The 21622-nt window shown below is 47.8% G+C and overlaps 1 protein-coding gene across 7 annotated transcripts in view; it reads right to left on the bottom strand.

Annotated features, from left to right (window-relative positions):
- Window positions 1–13189: 13189 nt before the first annotated feature.
- NDST1 (N-deacetylase and N-sulfotransferase 1) overlaps window positions 13190–21622 on the bottom strand; it is a 73420-nt gene continuing 64987 nt past the window's right edge. For 6 of the 7 annotated variants that reach the window (XM_030826535.1, XM_030826534.1, XM_030826527.1 and 3 more), the window contains 2 exons: window positions 19556–19658; window positions 13190–18200 (listed from right to left, as the gene is read on the bottom strand). In XM_030826535.1, the coding sequence (XP_030682395.1) occupies window positions 18081–18200; window positions 19556–19658 (223 nt within the window). In that variant the 3' untranslated portion in view covers window positions 13190–18080. The remainder of the gene's footprint in view (window positions 18201–19555; window positions 19659–21622) is intronic. The other variant, XM_030826540.1, reaches the window with a different exon arrangement.

Here is a 21622-nt window from a genome sequence, read left to right on the forward strand (position 1 = left end):
GAACTCAGGAGGTGGAGGTTGCAGTAAGCCAAGATCGCAATGCTGCACTCCAGCCTGGGTGACAGAGTAAGACTCTGTCTCAAAAACTAAAAATAAAAATAAAGGGGGTTTGTAAAATACAGTGTATGCATATTCTCCTTTCTGCAAAAACAACTTTATATATCAGACAGAAAGGAAACGTCCTAAAATATGAACCATGGTTATCCAGGGTGGTGGGATACAGACATTTAGATTTTCTTCTTATGTGTCTGTATGTTCTAAATTTTCCACGATGGAGATTTATAACTCTTGTGATGAATGAAAAAAATGCATTTTCTTAAAAGGAAAGATTTGGCCCCAGCTCTCCCCTGCCCTGAGTGCCTAAGTCACAGCAAACTCATTCTTAGCCTTCTCGCCTCCTCGCTCCTCACCTAGGCATGTCTGTTTCCCTCTGGCTTTCATATGGGCCACCTTGCTGTCCTTCCTGTGTCCTTGTAAAGGGCCTGAAATCCTTGTTAGAACCAGGCAAGGCAGAAGTCAGGACACAGGCCCAGCCTCCAATGGTCCCCCAACCACCCGCCGCCGCCTCCTGGGGCATTGTTCTCATTAGTGAGGATGCAAAGCAGACCCAAAGGCGGAACTATAAACACCAGAGGCAGAGACCCATAAACAGCTGGGTAACCAACTGCAGCTGTGCAGATGGGCCCTGGCCACACTGGGGGGCAGATGGGGGCTGGGCTGGCCACTGAGGAATTGCCCTTTGCCTGTCCTCCTTAGGCCATGAGCTGCCAGGAGCCAGGTGGGCACCACTAGTTAGAGAACTGGGGGGTGGAGGGTCTGCACAAACCTAAGTGAGATTACATGCAAGTGAGCAGGGGTCTGGGGGCCAAGGATTCTCAGGCACCTGAGCCCCATTACCTATGCACCTGGGCCTCAATTTACCTATCCGAAAATGGGGAAGAAAAGAAGTAACAGACTAGATGGGCTTTCTCAGCTTTACTACATCATGACCCACCCATACATCTATGCACTAGGCCTAAATGCCTGTAATGTATCTGTATGTAATAAAAATATATACTATGCGATAATATAAACAAATGTTGTAACGAAATTATCTATACCATAAGCCATACATATTATATGTGTATAATATTATATATTATATGTTTTATATCAGCCTCTTTAATGTTATGTTTCTAAATGTTTAACGACCATCTCTGGATATCTGTGATCAGAGAGTATGTGGAGGCAAGCCAGGAAGACCTCCTGGGAGAAGGGAGACTTAAAGCCTATGAATTCCACAGGCAAAAGGAATGAGCCTCCAAAAAGGTTATAATGGAGGAGAAGGGAGATTTGAGTGTGAGGGGATTTATAGGGCTGTTGAGGGTCATCTGGGGAAGGGATCCATGTCCATCTTCCACCCTAGAAACAAACCTTCTGGCACAGGAGAGGGCAGGGAGAAAGCACAATGGACTGAAGTGACTAAGATTTGCCAGCCCCAGAAGCTCCCAAACCTGGTTACATAACAGGACTACTGGGGAACTTGGTAAAATACAGACTCTTAGGCCCTTCCCAGGGCTCCTGAATCAGAATCTAGGACAGTAGTGTCTGAAGATTTGAATTTTTAATAATTGCCTGGTGGACTCTGAGGCTAGAAGTCTGTTACAGGTGGGTGTTTGGGAACCTCTGGCCCTGAGCTCCCAGTGTCTGTGGATTGGATGTAGGGCAGAAGGAACACCCATGATTTTCACATCCTGTCCTGTGTCTGATCAACCAACACAGGGTATAGTCATTGCCAGACAGCTGGTGCCACCCTATGCTTGGGGTCTGATGGGACTGGGGACCCTTGAGAAGCTCATCACCTAGTGAGGGGTCCAGACCCCTATATCAGCCATCTGAGCTCAGTGCTGGATGTTGGAATCTTCTCAGGCGGCACAGCCCAAAGGGTTGATGCTGGAGGAGCCCAGAGGAGCAAAAGCAAACCTCTGAAAGCAGGACTAGGAAGGGGACCACAGAAGGCTCTAGAGAAGATACTCTGAAGGATGGGGAGGATTCAGATGATGGAACAGGAGAGGAACAAACAGGCTATATGGAGGGAATGGTGGGATCAAAAGCGAGAAGTGCAGAGGCAGTAGAGGTACAAATCATATGGGAACCATTTTCTGGCCATATGGTTTGTCAGGGGCTCTTTCTGTTGGGCACTGTGAAAAGGCAGTGTGCTGAACAGCCTGGGCCAGGGGACCAGAGAGCACATCTCCCATGTCATAGGCAGTTGGCCCAAGGTCCCAGAGGAAAAGCCCAAGCCTGGGACTCCCCCCACCTACCTGGGGGAGACTCCCCGTCCACCAGGCCCAGCCATGTGACTTACCCAGTTCCCCCATCTGGGATCACATGAGGCAGGCATGGGCAGGGGAGAGTGGCAAGTTCCAACTCTGACCCCAAGTTCAGAATCTCCTTTTCCAGAGGGGCCCCTGAGGCCAAGTCAACCCTGATGCAGGTCACATCTCCCCAAGCCAATTCAAAAATGGGCAAAAGACTTGAACAAACATTTCTCCAAAGAGACATACAAATGTCCACCAAATACATAAAAAGATAATCAACATTATTAGTCACTAGGGAAATACAAATCATAACCACAATGTGGTACCACTTCACATCCATTAGGATGGCTATAATTTAAGAAAAAAAAGGAAAATAAGGCCAGGCTCACACCTGTAATCTCAGCACTTTGAGAGGCCGAGAGGGGAGGATCACTTGAGCCCAGGAGTTAGAGGCTGCAGTGAGCAATGATCACACCACTGCACTCCAGCCTGGGCAACAGAGTAAAACGCTATCTCTTAAATAATACTAACAACAACAATAATAATAATAAGGCCAGTCACGTTGGCTCACGCCTGTAATCCCAGCACTTTGGGAGGCTGAGGTGGGCAGATCTCTTGAGCCCAGGAGTTTGAGACTAGCCTGGGCAACATGGCAAAACTCTGTCTCTATAAAAAATCCAAAAATTTTCTGGGTGTGGTGGTGCATAACTGTAGTCCCAGCTACTCAGGAGGCCAAGGTGGGAGGATCCCTTCAGCCTGGGGGGAGGAGGTTGCAGTGAGCCATAATCCCATCCCTGCACTCTCGCCTAGGCAACAGAACGAGTCTCTGTCTCAAAAATAAATAAAATAAAGTGGAAAGAAACAAGTTTTGGTGAGGATGTGGAGAAATTGGAACCCTTGTATATTGCTGGTGGAAATGCAAAATGATTCAACTGCTATGGCAAAAAGTTTGGTGGTGCCTGAAAAAGTTAAACATAGAATTACCTTATGACCCAGCATTTCCCTCCTACATCTACACCTAAAGGAATTTCAAATAGATAATTGTACATGAGTATTCACTGCAGCACTATTCACAATAGCCAAAAAGCGGAAACAACCAATGAATGGATAAACAAACATACCAGTAATGGAATCGTAGTCAGGCATTAAAAATGAAGTATTAACACAAGCTACAACATGGATGAACCTTGAAAGCACATTGAGTGAAAGAAACCAGGCACAAAAGGCCACATATGGAAGAAAGATTCCATTTATGGGAAACGTTCCGAATATGCAATTCATTGAAACAGAAAGTGATTCAGTGTCTGCCAGGGCCTAAGAGAAGGGAAGAATGAGGAATGACCACTTACTGCTATGAGGTTTCTTCTTGAGGTGATGAAATGCTCTGGAATTAGATAGTGGTGATGGTTGCACAATTTGCTAAAAACCACTGAATTATACACTTTAAAGTATTATTTTGTGTATGTAAATTATATTTCAATTTAAGAAAACAGAGCTGCCTTGAATGCCATATATGTATTTTTATTGTGGTGAAATACATATAACATAAAATTTGCCATTTTAACCATTTTAAAGTGCACAATTTAGTGGCATTAGTACATTCACGATGTTACACAACCATCGTTACTATCTATTGTCAACATTCTCCATCACCCAAGGAGAAACTCTGTGCTCCTTAAGCAATAGCTCCCATCCTCCCTCTCCCCTCAGCCATGGTAACCTCTAACCTACTTCTTATCTCTATGAATTTGCCTATTCTAGATATTTAGTATAAAGGAAATCAGACAATATTCGTCTTTTTGTGTGTCTGGCTTATTTTATTTCACATAATGTTTTCAAGGCTAATTTATGTTGTACCATGTATCAGAATTTCTTCCTTCCTTTTTTGTGGTGGAATAATATTCCATTGTATTATATACCACATTTTATTTGCTCATTCATCTATTGATGGACACTGTGTTCTTTCCAGCTTTTGGTTACTGTGAATACTGTTTAACCTTTTGATGAAACACTCAACTGTTTTCCACAGTAGCTGTACCATTTCACATTCCCACCAGCAATGTATAAGGGTTCCAGTTTCTCCATATCCTTATCAAAACTTATTTACCTTAAAAAAAAAAATTATAGCCGGCCACATGTGGTGGCTCATGCCTGTAATCCTAGAACTTTGGGAAGCCCAGGTGGGCAGATCAGCTGAGGTCAGGGGTTCCAGATCAGCCTGGCCAACATGGTGAAACCCCATCTCTACTAAAAATACAAAAATTAGCCAGGCCTGGTGGTGGATGCCTGGAGACTGAGGCAGGAGAATTACTTGAACTCGGGAGGTGGAAGGTGCAGTGAGCCGAGATCACACCACTGCACTCCAGCCTGGGTGACAGAGCAAGACTCAGTCTCAAAAAAAAAAAAAAAAAAAAAAAAAAAAAAAAAAAATTATAGCCATCCTAGTAGGTGAGAAGTGGTTTTGATTTGCATTTCACTAATGACTAATGTGTTGAGCACCTTTTCATGAGTGTGTTGGCCATTGTATGTCTTCTTTGGAGAAACATCCATTCAAGTCATTTTCCCATTTTTTAATTGGATTGTTTGTCTTTTTGTTTTTGAGTTGTTCTTTATATTTTTTGGGTATTAGGCCCTTATGAGACATACGATTTGCAAATATTTTCTCCCATTATGTGGATTGTCTCTTAACTCTCTTTATAGTGCCCTTTATTCTTTCTTTCTTTTTTGAGACAGGGTCTTGCTCTGTCACCCAGGCTGAAGTGCAATGATGCAGTCTTGGTTCACTGCAACCTCCACTTCGCAGGCTGAAGGGGTCATCCCACCTCAGCCTCCCAAGTAGCTGGGACCACAGGCACACCACCATGCCAAGCTAATTGTTGTATTTTTTTGCAGAGATGGGGTTTCACCATGATGCCCAGGCTGGTCTTGAACTTCTGCTCTCAAGTGATCCACCCACCTAGGTCTCCCAAAGTGCCAGGATTACAGGTGTGAGCCACGGTGCCTGGCCTTAATGGTGTCCTTTGACACACAAAAGTCTTTTAAATTTTAATGAAGACAAATTTATTTTTTTCTTTGTCGCCTGTGCTTTTCGTGTCATATTTAAGAAACCATTGCCAAATTCAAGGTCATAGATATTTGCACTTATGTTTCTAATAGTTCTAAGTTTAGATCTTAAATTTAAGTCTTTGATCAATTTTCACTTAGTCTTGGCATATGGTATGTGGTAAGGGTTCAACTTCGTTCTTTTGCATGTGATATCCAGGTTTTGGAGCACTATTCTTTCTCCAGTGAAAGGTCTTAGCACCCTTGTCAAAAATCAATTGGCAATAGATGTGAGGGCTTGTTTCTGGGCTCTCAATTCTACCCCAGGGTCTGTATGCCTATCCTGTGCCAGTAGCACACTTATAATTACTGTAGATTTGCAGAAGTTTTGTTTTCTTGTTTTGTTTTGTTTTGTTTTTGAGACAGAGTCTCACTCTGTTGCCCAGGCTGGAGTGCAGTGGTGCGATCTCTGCTCACTGCAACCTCTGCCTCCAGGGTTCAAGTGATTCTCCAGCCTCAGTCTCCCAAGTAGCTGGGACTACAGGCATGTGCCACCACGTCCAGCTGATTTTTGTACTTTTAGTAGAGACGGGGTTTTGCCATGTTGGCCAGGCTGGTCTCGAACTCCCAATCTCAGATGAGCCACCCACCTCGGCCTCCCAAAGTCCTGGGATTACAGGTGTAAGCCACCGTGCCCAGCCTGCAGTAAGTTCTGAAATCAGAAAGCATGAATCCTGCAACTGTGTCATTTTTTTTCAAGATTGTTTTGGCTATTCTGGGTCTCTTGTAATTCCACATGAATATTAGGAATTTTCATATTAGGAATTTTTTTTTCGTTTCTGGAAAAAAACCTATCGGATTTTGATAGGAATTGCAAAAAATCTGTATATTCCTTAACAATACTAAGTCTTCTAATCAAACATGGGATGTCTTTCCATTCACTTAGATCTTTAATTTCTTCAAGAAATGTTTTATAGTTTTCTGTATTCAAGTCTCTCACCTCCTTGATTAAATTATTCCTATATATTTTATTTTTATTTATTATTATTATTATTATTATTATTTTGAGAAGGAGTTTACCTCTTGTTGCCTAGGCTGGAGTGCAGCGGCAAGATCTCAGCTCACCGCAACCTCCACCTACAGGGTTCAAGTGATTCTCCTGCCTCAGCCTCCCAAGTAGCTGGGATTACAGGCATGTGCCACCACACCCGGCTCATTTTGTACTGTTAGTAGGGATGGGGTTTCACCATGTTGGCCAGGCTGATCTCAAACTCCTGACCTTGGGTGATCCACCCGCCTTGGCCTCCCAAAGTTCCAGGATTAGAGGTGTCAGCCACCACGCCCAGCCTATATTTTATTCTTTTTGATGCTATCATAAGTAGAATTGTTTTCTTAACTTCCTTTTTGGATTGTTCATTATAGTGTATAGAAATTCAATGGATTTTGTGTATTGATTTTGTATCCTGAAATTTTGCAAAATTCACTTATTAACTCTAATAGTTTGTGTATGTGTATGAATTCTTTTGGGTTTTCTAGGCATTAAGATCATGTCATCTATAAGTAGAGATAGTATTACTTCTTCCTTTCCAATTTGGATGCCTTTTGTTTTTTTCTTGCCTAATTGCTCTGGAACTTCCAGTATTGTGTTGAGTATAAGTTTCTAATCTTAACTAGAAGTTATGAAAACAGACATCCTTGTTTTGTTCCTCATCCTAGGGGAAATGCTTTCAGTTTTTCACCATTAAGAATGATGTCATTTGAGCCCAGGAGCTCTAGACCAGCCTGGGCAACATGGCGAGACCCTGTCTCTACAACAAAAATAAAAAATTAGCCAGGCGTGGCACGTGCCTGTAGTCCCAGCAATTTGGGAGGCTGAGATGGGAGGATCGCTTGAGTCTGGGAGGTCGAGGTTGCAGTAAGCCACAACTGTGCCACTGCACTCCAGCCTGGGCAACAGAGCGAGATCCTGTCTCAAAAAAAAAGTTATGTTAGCTGTGAGTTTTTCACATATGGCATTTATCATGTTGAAAGAGTTCTTTTCTAGTACTAGTTTGTTAAGCGTTTATATCATGAAAGGGTGTTGGATTTTGTCAGATGCTTTTTCTGCATCAGTTGAGATGATCATGTGGTTTTTTTCCCCTTCATTCTAATAATGTGGTACATTACTCTGCTTTCATATGTTGAACCACCCTTGCATTCCTGGGATAAAACCCACTTGATCATGGCATATAATTTTTTTGTTTTTTGTTTTTTTTTTTGAGATGGATTCTCACTTTATCACCCAGGCTGGACTGCACTGTCGCAATCTTGGCTCACTGCAACCTCCGCCTCCTAGGTTCAAGCGATTCTCCTGGCTCAGCCTCCCGAGTAGCTGGGATTACAGGTGCATGCTGCCATGCCTGGCTAATTTTTGTATTTTTAGTAGAGTTGGGGTTTTGCCATGTTGGCCAGGCTGGTCTTGAACTCCTGACCTCAGGTGATCCACCTGCCTCAGCCTCCCAAAGTGCTGGGATTACAGGCGTGAGCCACCGCACCTGGCCTGCAATTTTCTTTTCTTGTAGAGTCTTAGTTTCAGTATCAAGGTAATGCTTGGCCTCATAGAATGAGTTGGGAAATGTTCTCTCCTCTTTAGCTTTTTGGTAAGAGTTTAAGAGAAGGGCCGGGCGTGGTGGCTCACGCTTGTAATCCCAGCACTTTGGGAGGCCGAGGCGGGTGGATCACGAGGTCAGGAGATCGAGACCACGGTGAAACCCCGTCTCTACTAAAAATACAAAAAATTAGCCGGGCGTGGTGGCGGGCGCCTGTAGTCCCAGCTACTCAGAGAGGCTGAGGCAGGAAAATGGCGTGACCCCAGGAGGCGGAGCTTGCAGTGAGCCGAGATCGCGCCACTGCACTCCAGCCTGGGTGCCTGGGTGACAGAGCAAGACTCCATCTCAAAAAAAAAAAAAAAAAAAAGAGTTTAAGAGAAGGATTGATGTTAATTCTCCTTTAAATGTTTTGTAGAATTCACCGATGATGCCACCTGGTGGTAGGCATTTCTTTGCTGGGAGTTTTTTGATTACCAATTCAATCTCCTGACTTGTTACAGGCCTATTCAGATTTTCTATTTCCTCTTGAGTCAGTTTTGGTAGTTTGTGTGCCTCTAGGAATTTGTCCATTGCATCCAGAGCATCTGATTTTTTAACGTGCAGCTGCTTATAGCAGTCTCTCGTGTTCCTTGTTTTCCTGTGAAGTTGGTGTTGTGTGTGTGTTTTGAAGGGTCATTCTCAGCGCCTCAGATCACCCACCACTTCCATTTCAAGGTTCCAGGAAGAACAATCAAATGTAATGAGTTTCCACATTGAGTGGGCTGCTTGACTCCTCAGCCCATCCTGATCTGCCTCAGGACAAAGGTGGCAGTGCCACCCCCAGGCTCAGGCTCAGAAATGGGGTCTGTATGTGTGTGATACCAGGAACTGGCAAAGACTTCACTGAGCACTCACTGTGTAGCAGGCTCCTGCTGAGGGCTTTCCAGACACTGTCTCTTGATTCCTCACAACATCTCTGTCACCTCAGTCCTGTGACTATCCCCACTTCACAAAAGCAGAGACTGAGGCTCAGAAACATGAAGTACTTGACCAAGGTCACACAGCCAATATTGAGCCTGTATTTGAAACCAGATCTACCCAGCTGTGCATATTCTGACTACTGTACTGCACATCCTATTCCTTCCCAAGGGAGAACACCCCAGAATGGGGCAAAGGCCAAGGAATTCAAGCTCCAGTTTTTACCCCCACTCCCTGAAAGGTGTAGTAGAGCAGAGCTTCTCCAAGTACCCATGCAGAGGAGCCCCCCATCTGCTGCCATGCAGCGCAGTAAATACCCTCCACCCACGGACCAGAGGCACCCATGGAAAAGCACAGTGCAGAATAGCCTGAGGGTACACACCAGTAGGGCGTGCATGCGCAGTCAACTGTTTGTATATGTAAAACAATTTCTGGAAAGATCCACAGAAACTGCTAATGGTGGTTTCCTCTGAAGAAGTGAGTTGGAGGACAAAGGTCAGGGAGTGGAAGGAGACATACATCTCGCACCATTCCGTTTGTACTTCTGCTTTAGATTTGTAGGTACACATACTGTTAGGCACCTTTAACAGCTTCCCAGGACCACCCAGTCCCCAGCCCTATAAAGGGCAAGGCCAGGCTCGGTGAATTGTCCCCACTCTGCCTCATGGTCATGGCACTTTCCTGTGCCAGGACACATTCCCAGCCTCAGGCCCAGGGGGCAGGACAGCCTAGTGGACTCCAGGCTGTGGACTCTCATGGACCAATGACTACCAGCTCTGTGATCCTGGCAGAGTTACTTAACCTCTCTGAACTCAAATTCCTCAAATATACAATGGGAATGATAATACCTACCTCAGAGGATTGTTATGAAGATTAAAAGAGGCCGGGCAAGGTGGCTGATGCCTGTAATCCCTGCACTTTGGGAGGCTGAGGCAGGAGGATCATTTGAGGCCGGGAGTTCAAGACCAGCCTGGGCCACATGGCAAAACCCCATCTTTACAAAAAATACAAAATAATTAGCCAGGCGTGGTGGTGCATGCCTGTAATCCCAGCTACTCAGAAGGCTGAGGTGGGAGAATGGCTTGAGCCCAGGAGCTTGAGGCTGCAGTGAGCCGAGATCACTGCATTCCAACCTGGGTGACAGAGGGAGACACTGTCTCAAAAAAAATAAAAAATTTTAAAGATAGCACTTGATAAGCAGAGGGTCTGCCTGACAGGATAAGAAATACTTTTTATTTATATTATTTAATTTATTGATGTTAATATTGATGATAATATTGCCCCACCACCATTAATCACCAGCCCAGTCTTCCCGGGAGGCATTCTTGCTGACTACACTGTGAGAGGCTAGGATAATAGTGCCCCCTGGTGGACACCTTTTGGACTGCATCTGATGAGTACCTATCATCTAGTACCACTAGAGAAAGAACAGGAGTCAAAATTCAGTTCCATTTCTTCCTTTTTACCCCTAAATATTAGGTTGGTGCAAAAGTAATTTAAAAAAACTAATACCTCACATGCACTTCATTAGATACTCTTTCATAACAGTAAAATAATCAAAACCAGAAAATTGAACATCAGTTGAATAGTATTTATCTAATCCACACGGTCCATTTTGACATTCTGCTAGGTGTCCCTATGGTATCATTTATAGCTAATTGTTTCATGGTCCAGGACCCCTCCAGGGTCACACATGGCATTTGATTACCACATCTCTTTAGTATCCTTTAATCCTGAACCATTTCTCAGCTTTTCTGTATCTTTCATCACCTTGACACTGTTGGAGTTCAGGCCAGTTATTTTGCAAAATGTCCCTCAATACGGATGTGTCTGTCTGTTCCCCTTGGCTGGATTCATGTCCCGTGTTTTTGTTAGGAATTTCCCAGGTGTTGCACTGGGTCCTTCCCATTGCATCATATCGGGAGACACATGGTGTCAATTTGTTCCAGCAATGGTGATATTAACCCTAGCTCCCCCGTCTGTCAGCCTGGGGAAGCTAAGCTCCCAGGGCCAGAGAGGAGTTGAGACTGGCCTACAGTCACAGGAATGTTAGGCTCTTCAGCTCAGGGTCTTCACGAATGCTTAGGATAAATGCAGCAAGGCAAGAAATTCATCACCGGCACCTAGGCCTCCTCCAGATCCTAACTCCATAGGAGCTTAGGGCTGGGTAAAGCAGTGTTGGCCTTCATCGCATCGTCGTGTAAGTCTAGCTGCTTGGAGTCCCCCTTTCTGCTTTGTCCATTTCTATTTTTCATTAAGACTTTTTCATTCCACAAATGATATACAAATACATTATACTTGTCTTATATATATTTCAGCCAAGGCTGAAGTCTCCTTTGAAAGTTCCCCTTCTCAGTCTTTCCTCCCCTAATATCAGTTTGATGTGAGATACGTCTATCTACAACCCCAGGAAAAATACAAACTGTAGTGTTCTCTTTCCATGATGGTCACATTGTATAGGTCTGTCATAGAAACTTCCCTGGCAGGGCTTGGAGACTGAGCTCAGTACTTTCAACTGAACCATCATTACAGTGAATGGATACACTGGAGGTTACCTAGCTGAGCCCCTGTGGATGGACATCTAGGTTGTTCCCAGCGTTTTGCTATTGTGAAACACACTGCCCTACACGCATGATCCAGGCTTCTCCAAGGGAACTCCCCACCTCTAGAAGCCCGAACCACTCCTGCGGCACCAGATTTCCTGGGTGGACATCCCCGTGGGGGGTGAGGAGGGGCTGATGGGCTGCTATTCATTCAGCCTATTAGAACTGCAGGACTTTTAGGACCTCTGGAAGCAACTGGGCTGGGTTTTCACAATGTGTTTTGAGAAATCTTAGGGTTCCAAGATAGGCTAAGAGACAGGGAGGAGGTGAGCTGGGAAGAGTCCAGAGCTTCACTCCCACTCCAACCACAGAGCACTCTCACCTTTACCTGGTTTTCAATTAAGTGATTCTTTCAAAACAGAATCTCAGCTGTATTTAAATTCAAAAATCCCTGTTGCAGGCTGACCCCTCAGCTGGCACAGTCACCTTTCTGCACCATGCCTCTGGATCTGCTCTTGTCCATGCAGCCTCCAGCTGTGTTCTTGCTGGTGTGGGCCACCTGACCCAAGCCAAGCTCCCAGCTGATGAACTCCAAAGAGGGCTCTGCAGGTGCTGCCCTTGTGCCATCAGAGGCGGCACTGTGGTATGTTCACTTTGAACATACTGGGTCCTGGGAAGCAGGACTGCCCAGCTGCGTCCCCAGCATGCCCCTCCTCTGCCCCTCAGAAGCTGTGCCCACTTCTGGGTACCGTCTCTGACATACATGGTGGCCTGGTTCCGTGTTCCCAAACTTCCCTGAACACCAAGGAGTCCGTTAAAGTACACAGTGCTGGGTCCCACCCCAGAGGTTCTGAGTGAGCAGATTTTGGGGGAGCCCAGGAATGTATATTGTTTAAAGCTTCCCAAGGGGATTCTGAAGGAGCACGTCTGATCACCTGCATTGCAGACACTGGCCTGGGCCCCTCCCTACCTGTGAACTCTCCTTCTCCAGGCAAATCTCGAGTCTGGCCCTCAATTAGGCTGTGAGGGCTTCAGTCATTTGTTTTACCCTGTTTTCCTGGACAGTGGGGCTCTCCGTATTAATTAGAACCCATAGGAACCATGGATCTGAGCCAGAGTTTCCCACTCTGAGCCAGAGTTACACTGGGCTGCCTCAGTGCACTGGAGGGCTCGTTAAAAATTCCTCAGTGTACTGGAGGGCTCCTTAAAGATGTTGGGCCCCACCCCACATCTGCTGGAGTTGAATCTCTGGAAGTAGACCTGGGAATCTGCATGTTCTAGGCAAGTTCTTCAAGTGAGGCCACGGAGTCCAACTCCCTCCATGTGGGTAAAAGTGAGGGAAATGGGATAAAACAGTAAAAGTGGCTTGCCCCCAGCTACAATATACATTAGTAGCAGAAATGGTTCCAGTCCCCAAGTCTCTTCTCGGTCCAGTGCCCGACCCCCAGGGCTTCTGAGCAATCCAGCTTGTCTGAGGGCTCCTGTCATCTGAGATGCCCCCTGTGGCTGCCCCGGGATAGGCCTCTGCTGTATCTGGGAAATCTTCCATTTATAACCCAGTGAAAATGATCTGTGTTGACCAAGTCACCATGTGTATAGGTGTGTGCATATATGTGGGCACGTGTGCATGCCTGAGGTGGCAGGGACAAGCGGGCTTTGGCCATGCATGAAAACACCCCTACTCCACTCTTCCCTGCAGGCCTTGCAAAAAGGTCAGACAGGACCAAGGTGTGCAAAAAGGTCAGACAGGACCAAGGTGTACAAACAGAACCCCACTTTATTAGCAGTTAGTTCGAGATTGTACATTAATGGAGGAAGGTCTCACCTTTAACACAACCCAAAACGGCTGGTTTGAGAGCGCTCATCAGGCAAACTGGGTAGCACCCACTCTCCCCACTCTCCCCACCCCCCTACAAGGGAAGGAAATCTCTGCCTGCTCCCCCAATGTGCCCCCCACCCTCTCCAGTCAGCCCTCTCCTCTCCCAGGAAATGACATGAATTTCATGCACAAATTACAAAAGGAGCCCTCTTGCTAATAATAAAAGCTAACACGGTCATAGAAAACCCTCTCCTCCCTCATTCTCCTCCAGGGCCAGAAAGAGGAAGAGCAGGAGGGATGAACTTCTTAGGATAAAACGCAGCCAGTTACCCCCAGGTTCCTGGCATTGACCCCACAAAACCCTATGCCCGTCCCTTGGGGAAGCTGAAAACTCTCCAGCCGTCTGAGCTGGCAAGGGCAGCCAGCCCAGAGCTGTCAAGCCAGGAACCCACTATTGCCTCAAGGGCCTGGGCAGCAGGGGGTCTAGGCACCCCCCCCCCCCCACCCATCCTCACATCAACTAGAGCACAGCTGCCTCCTTTGATGTGTGAAAATCCCTGCTGTGGCCCCTATCTGCTCATTCTACAGATGAAGAAATTGAGGGCCTGGGAGGAAGATGGTCAGGCAGCTACTAAATGCGTCCGGCTGGGATGAAATTTCACAGCTCCTGCCGCCAGCCAGGGCTCTTCTCACACCACAGCTTTCGGCAGGCAGTTCCCCATGTAGGCTTTTCCCTGCTGCAACCGAGAGCCTGGCTCTGCTCCAGTGCACACAGACCACGGGCCTCCAGGAAATGAAAACCCTGGGACCCCAAAATAGAAAGACAGAGACATATGATGTGTTTGGTGCCCTGTGGCCCATCCCCAGGGTCAAAGGCCCAGCCTTCAGGCATGCAGCCTCTTCCTTCCAGAGTCCTGTGTCCTTCCTTCCGAGGCCCAGATATTGTGGCCTTCTCTAGGGAGCCTTTCCAGACCCCCCCAGAGCTCTTGCTCTAACTGGCCCCTCTGCTGTTTTGGCACTTGGTACAGGTGACAGCGGAGGCGCATCTTAGGCAGAAGTGAAGCTGTCAAGTCAGCACAAAAGGCAAAATCTCATGTAGCCTAAATTATCCTTGAAAGTACAGGGGATAGAAGAAGTGGTTATGCGACACCATGAGCAAACAATTGGACAAATTCAGAATGTGGGGCTTCAACAAGACAGCAGGCCTAGGGCCTCAAAAACAATGTCATTTAAAAACTCAAAGTGAGCCGAGGGAAGACCTTTCAGCATTCAAAGAGGTTTTAAAAACATAGTTAGAAAATGCAACGTGTGCACCGTGACTGGATGCTGATTCCAAAACCAGACATAAGTTACCTGGGAGACAATTGGGGGGATTTGAATACAGATTAGATAGCAGACATCGTTGGGAAATGACTTCTCGTCTTGGCTGTGATACTGGGCCAATGTGTGGGACAATGCCCTAACTCTTAGGAGATGCAGGCTGAAGCTTTCAGGGATCAAGTTTCATGATGTTTGCAATGTACTTTTAAATTAGGACAGAGAACATATATGTATACAGAGAGAGAAAAGTGAATGTGGCAAAATGTTAATAATTTTATATCTAGATGCTGGGGAGTGGGCATTCATAATTAAATGTTTGGTAAAACATTGTTGTACTTGCTTTTCCCACTAACAAGCCCGTGGGCACAGCTCTGTGCTGGGACCACCAAACTCTGCAGGTCAGCGCAGCAGCTCTCCTCTGCTGGGAACAGATGGCTTCCTTAGCTGGATCCAGAAGCACTGACTGCTCATCAGGGGGGTTCAGAAAAGGCCCATTTTTAAACTTCAGACTCATCCCCCAAGCAGCAGGATGCTCCACCACAGAAGGCTCTGGAACCCTGAACGACTAAGGCAGCTGCAGGTGACACTAGCACCTGCACCCACCCTGGGGCAAAGGCTCATGGAGGGGACCACAGAATAGACGGTGGAGCCACCTGAACAATTTCAGCTATTTCTCTCCTTTTTTTGGCCAAATGATTAGAGTGAATTGGTGGACACTGAAGACTGGCCTTGCTGGCCCACTCATCTGTGGCTTTCTCTTCTTGGGAGGGGGTGTCCGTGTACCCATTAGCCAACAGCCCCTCAGGCAGCTTATCTGCCTCTCCTATCCCCCATACCTGCAAGTCCCGGCAGTGTCTGGGCCTAGTGGGTCTTCAAGAAAGGTCTGTTAGTGGGAGGAGAAGTGGCAGCAGCGACCTAGGCAGGACTTGGAACATGTGGCAGGTCCAGTCCCCAGGCTTGCAGAAGGGTCCAGGCAAAAATCCAGAAGATCTCTGCTGTCACAGGATTTCCAACCGCCTGCTCCTTCCCACAGCCAGAGGCAGAGAGAAGTGGAGCTCCTGCCCCAGGCCAGCCCACCTCTCCTGCCTTCCAGGCTCTGCGAGAGAGGCCCCCAGGCCCAGAGGGTAGATTTCAGAACCTGGGAGCTGTAAGATCCTCACCCATCCCGCAGCCCAGTCCCCTCACTGACGGATGGGACTCTGGAAGTCACTGCCCCTCTCTAGAAGCCCCTGGCTCCATGGTGTGGGCAAGTCTTCATAAGCACACAAGCAGACATGCCACCCTGTCCTCAGACCCTTTGCTGCTCATCCTGCTGGCCCAACGATGCCCAAGGTTCCCAGGCTTGCAGGCCCCATTGGGAGGCATGATGGGGACACTGCTGTGTACACAGTGAAACCACCTGCAGCTGGTCCCACTGAGTGTCCAACTTTCTTCATCCCAGCAGAGAACTGGAGAAAAGGGAATCAGCTCAGAACAGACCCAGGTCCTCACAGGCTGGGGAAGGACCCCTTGAGGGAGAACACGACAGGGATGCAAACGCAGACCTCGGAATGAGAAGGCTCAAAGGCACCCTGGCTGGGAAGGAGTGGTTTGTCCCCATATCCTGGAATGACCATGGTGTGACGGAGGAAGGGACAGGAACCTGGCACAGAGTAGGGTCCCAAGGATGGGCTCAGAGGCAGTGTGGCATTGGAAGAGGAGCACAACGGGACTTGGAACTGGGAGCCTCGGGTTCAACGCTCAGCCCTGCTGCCAGCTGGCTCCATGACGTCGGCCAAGCAGGCCACCTCCCCTTTCTGGCCCTGTTTCATACCCGTCAAAGGACCTTGCAGCCCCAAGACGCTAGAGTCTTCTGAACAAGACAAGGCTCTCCAGAAAGTATTTCCTGGGGTTCAGAGGGAAGCAGAATTTGGCAGTTGGAGGGGGCCAGGGAGAGACACCCCAGCCTCAGTCACTTCACATTGTTAAACGGGGTGGGGTAGGAGCAGACCCCAACCAGAAATCAGCCCAGAGATCCCACTGTCTACAAGGGCCTGGAGACAGTTCTGTGGGCCCTGGTGGGCATCCCAGCTCTCAGGGCAGCTCCCAGCCTAGCACCATGTGAGGGAGAGTGGGTGGGCCAGCTTTTGACCCCAGCTCTCCTAGCCCAGCCCTGGCTGTTTCCTTTGGCCAAAATCCCCTCAAGGTCACTGGACTTCACGCAGCCCGATGTCCTGGAGAGAGCTGGTCTTCCCTGCGCATCTCACCACTTCTGTTCACCTAGGGTAGCCCCAGAGCAGCCACAGCACTGGGGAGGGCCCCTTCCTACTGTCTGCTCAGCCCCAGGCCACTGAGGACACAGCCTCCCTCCCTGCCACCTCATCTCTAGCTCTAAGACAGGGCGCCCCCTGAGACTGGGGCTTACCACCATTTTGTAAGACTGAATTAAAAACAAACCCAACCAAAAAAAATAGAATATATATATATATATATATACACATTTTATATATATATATAACACAGTGCGACCCCAGCACCCAGGGTATAAACTCTGGCACCAAAAAAAAAAAAAAAAACCAAAATATTAAAATACTTTAGCTTCTTAGTATTTGGGAGGTTAAGGGGGTCTCTGAGAGCCCTCGGCCACAGGTGGCCGAGCAAAGCTGTGGCCGGCAGTCTCACCAGCTCGCCCACGTCTGCCTGGGCCTGAGGCTGGGAGGGTGTGGGGACCGCGTCTGTACATGGGAACATGTTACTGGCAGACCCCTGGTCTGCCTCAGTCTTTTACCACAGGAAACACCACACATGTCATATCCCAGGGGGGAAGAAAGGGGTGCAGGTGGGGCCCGGAGAACTGGGCCCGATGGCAAGGCAGTGCCCCAAGGCCCTGCGGGAAGCCTTGAGGATGGTGTGGATACTGTAGGAACCAGAGATTCTTTCCCCAGAACGGGAGGGTGAGATGTGAAGGTAGGAACCAGATGTGGAGGCTGGGAGTCCTCTCGAGGTGGCCACCCTCCCATCCAGCCTAGGACTGACTCCGGGGACCCAGCTGGCCCCTTGGAAGAGCCTGGCTTGAAACAGGGAAATGTCCAGTCTGTCTCCCCCCACCAGGCTCTCCTCCCCTACAGCCTGGAGGACAGGGACATATGGCAGCGAATACTGAGGGGCACCCTGCGGAAGCAGGGAGTGATGGGTGACGAGAGGGGACGGTCGGCGGAACACAGTGAGGGACAGAAAAGAGTCTTGTGGACTCCCTCCTACCAGGAAGCAGCCTCCCCAGGAGCGGCTGGGAATGGAATGGACCTCTGTTGGCGAGGGAGGTCCCGTAGGCCGCAGACCCAGCAGTGGGTGCTCCGAGGTGCTTGCAGACCCGCCTGGTTGCTCCCCCGGCCCCACCAAGCCTCCACAGAGTATTGCTCATAAGCGCGCAGCTGCCCTGGCCCAGCTTCCCACTCTGCAGCTCAGTCTGGCTCAGAGTGTGGTGGGATGTACCAGCTGTCACAAACGTTCAGTCTGGCTGTGGTGGCCGAGGCTACCTGGTGTTCTGGAGGTCCTCTCGTAGCCAAGTGGGAAGTGTCTGGCCCATCTTGTACAGCAGCTTGGAGAGCTCGATGTTGTGGTCCCGGTAATAATCCTTCAGGAAGGCTCGGGACTGTAACGGGAAGGAAAGCTCAGACCTTGCATACTGACTTAAGAGTGACCTCCTCTTTAAAAATCGCCATGCTCGGCCAGGCGCGGTGGCTCACGCCTGTAATCCCAGCACTTTGGGAGGCCGAGGCAGGTGGATCACCTGAGGTCAGGAGTTCAAGACCAGCCTGGCCAACATGGTGAAACTCCATTTCTACTAAAAATACAAAAATTAGCGGGGTGAGGTGGTGGGCGCCAGTAATCCCAGCTACTCGGGAGGCTGAGGCAAGAGAATCTTTTGAACTCGGGAAGTGCAGGTTGCAGTGAGCCAAGATCACGCGATTGCACTGCAGCCTGGGTGACAAAAGCGAAACTCCGTCTCAAACGAAAACAAAAAAACAAAAAACCCACCATGTTGATGGCACCACCCCCCATACACATCTTATTTATCCACAATCTCCTTCTAAATGGTAGCCTCCAATAGCGAACTCCCAATTGGCAGGAGCATCAAAATAGAGCTAAGTCAAAATTCTTCTGATAGGGAGAGGAGAGAGAATTAATAATCAAATCCCAAGGCGGGGCAGGGCCAGGGCCAGGCACGGTGGTTCACGCCTATAATACCAGCACTATGGCAGGCTGAGTCGGGAAGATCGCTTGAACCCAGGGGGTCGAGGCTACTGTGAGCCATGATCATGCCACTGCACTCCAGCCTAGGCAACAGAACAAGACCCTGTCTCAAAAACAAAACAAAACAAAAAAAACAAAGCAAGTAGGAAAAGGAGGAAGTAACAAGACCCCCAGTCTGTGACCCTTTTTCTATATATTTTTAAAATTTCTTTTTTTCCCCCTATGTTTTTACACATGCTGTTCTTACCTACCCTCCCATTCCATAAGTCCAAATCCTATAAAATGGATCTCATCCTTCTAGGCGCAACTCTGGAGACCCCCATTCCTCCTTTAAGGAGCGCCTTTTTTACCCCTCTCAGGTTCAAGTGACATCCCCTTGTTCTGAATTCCCATAGCACTCGTGTGCCCTCTCTGACTGCGCACAATACTCTCTGCCTGTATTCTACTTAGCGGTGTTGGGACTCATACCCCTCCAAGACCAGGGGTTCCTTGAAGGCAGAGAACATGTCTGGCTCATCCTCAAAACCCCACAGCACTCAGCCCTTAGTAGAAGGTAACCAACACTTGTTTGACGAAATCAGTTCTGACCCACCATGTCCCAGCCCCCGTTTCCTCCTCTTACAAATACTGTCCAAGAAATGCTAAGGCCGTGAACGTGCTGAGTGCATGGTAAAGAAAAGAGAACGCCCTCAACCCCATACAGGGACCCCTTACACTTATGCAGGTGCTACAGGTAGTGTGTCTACCACTTACATCCAAGTCCATCTCGGGATATTTCCGGCCCTTGCTTTTGCCCAGACACTTGGTTTTTCCTCCTTCGAGCAGTTGGCACCAAAATCCTTTCTTTGGATCAAACCTGTGGAGGTGGGAAAGTCTCTGGATGGGAGCTGGGTCAGCCCACCCACTTCCGACCTTAAAGCCATGTTCATGGACCCCAGGAATGGCAGAGCCCAGGGAATCTACTGCTCTTGAACCCACGTGGACTGTCAGAAGCTATGTGCCATCTGTGGGATCAAATGTGTCCTACGCTGCACTAAACGTGCCTGTCCTACTTCCGGCAAAGGGCAGCTCGCACATTCTGAGTCTTCTCTTCTCCAGCCTGAGCAGCCACAGCCGCTTCAGCAATCTACAACATGAACAGTTTCCCATCCTTCAATGTTCTGGGAAATCTTTTCTGGCATTCTCAATGCTGAGTAACTTTTTTTTTTTTTTTAAACCCAAGAAGGCTTCTTTACCCCTCCCAGCATCACTGGGGGAGAGGGGTGTTTAGTGGAGGTTCTTTTGCTTTTTAATAAATTTCATCTTTATCAAAACATGCAGTATCCACAGCTGCACTTAAGCATGCCTATCACTGGAGAGTTTCATTTTTTGGAGTAAACTTCAGAAGTGACGCAGCAAGACTGCCAACATCATCCTGTCTTCAAAGGCATTTTTGGGATATGAGATCCGAAGCTGTTATGGGAAGGGAGGAATACTGACATCAGAATTTAGCCCTGGATCAGGAACTATGAGGAGATTCTTGAGCATGAGGGCATCAAGAAAACAGAATTCCCATGAATAGCAGAAGAGAACAGAGATTTCTGAATGGGTCACAGGATAGGTATAGACGATGACGATGATGATGGTGATGATGATGATGACAAGGACAACAGCAGCTACCATTTATTTAACACTTAGTGCATGCCAAGCTCTCAGCTAAGAGCCCCACATGAAGCTTTCATCCAATTCAGTGACCTTCAGGATGCAGGGATTACTATCTTTATCCCCAACTTACGATGAGGAAAGTGAGGCTTGAAAGACTGAGGAAATGGATGTGGGGCCCTAACCCAGGCATCTCTGACACCATGGCCCACAGCCTCAGCAGGTGGCCCTTTCTCCCTCAAGGTGAAGGACTGACTTCCCTTCTCCCTTCAACTCCCACGACAGTGAAGATGGAATATTCTTGTTGCAAAACTTTCCCAAGAATGGAGCCAGGGAGGGTGACTTGATTCCTCCTTCTCTTGGGGTCCCATCATCCAGCTGAGTGTGTCACTTATCTGTGACATAGCACAGGAAAGCAGCCTTTCCTAGCTCTGAGCTCATGCAATGCGGGCAGGCCCTTACTCATAGTGGGAGGGCATTCTTAATGCACTTGCACCAGGTTCTGAGTGAGTAAGGTTGTTAACTGTCAACAACATTTGTGTTTCCTTTTCCTGAAATCATAAGCCAAAATCTAATGCTGGCCGGGGGCAGTGCCTCATGCCTGTAATCCCAGCACTTTGGGAGGCTGAAGTAGGCAGATCATTCGAGACCAGGCTGAGCAACATGGTGAAACCCCTTCTCTACAAAACATACAAAAATTAGCCAGGCATGGTGGCACATGTCTGCGGTCCCAAGCTACTCAGGAAGCTAAGGTGGGAGGATCACTTGAGCCTGGGAGGTTGAGGTTGCAGTGAGCCAAAATCACGCTACTGCACTCCAGCCTGGGCAACAGTGACCCTGTCTTTAAAAAAAAAAAAAAAAAAAAAAAAAAAGCTAATGCTAAGAAAATCTCATGGGAATTAGGGCTGCTCATTACTGATCTAATTTACTTACATAAAACACTCTGAAAATGTTCAGCCCAGACCAAAGAGAACACCCCATGATGGTCTGACCAGAGTAGAACAGATTCATCACCTCCCTTTTTCTTAAGGTGATACGTTTAACAATCTGACTTAAGTCATATTAATAACTTTTCATACTTGCTGACTCTAATTAACTTCTCTCTCTCATAATTATTCAAGCCTTTGGCTTTTTTGGCCCAGGTGCCTTATCAGGGAAATAACCTGCAGAGAGGCAAAG

This window comes from Nomascus leucogenys, chromosome 2, assembly GCF_006542625.1.
Source record: "Nomascus leucogenys isolate Asia chromosome 2, Asia_NLE_v1, whole genome shotgun sequence".
NCBI classification, from domain to species: Eukaryota; Metazoa; Chordata; class Mammalia; order Primates; family Hylobatidae; genus Nomascus; species Nomascus leucogenys.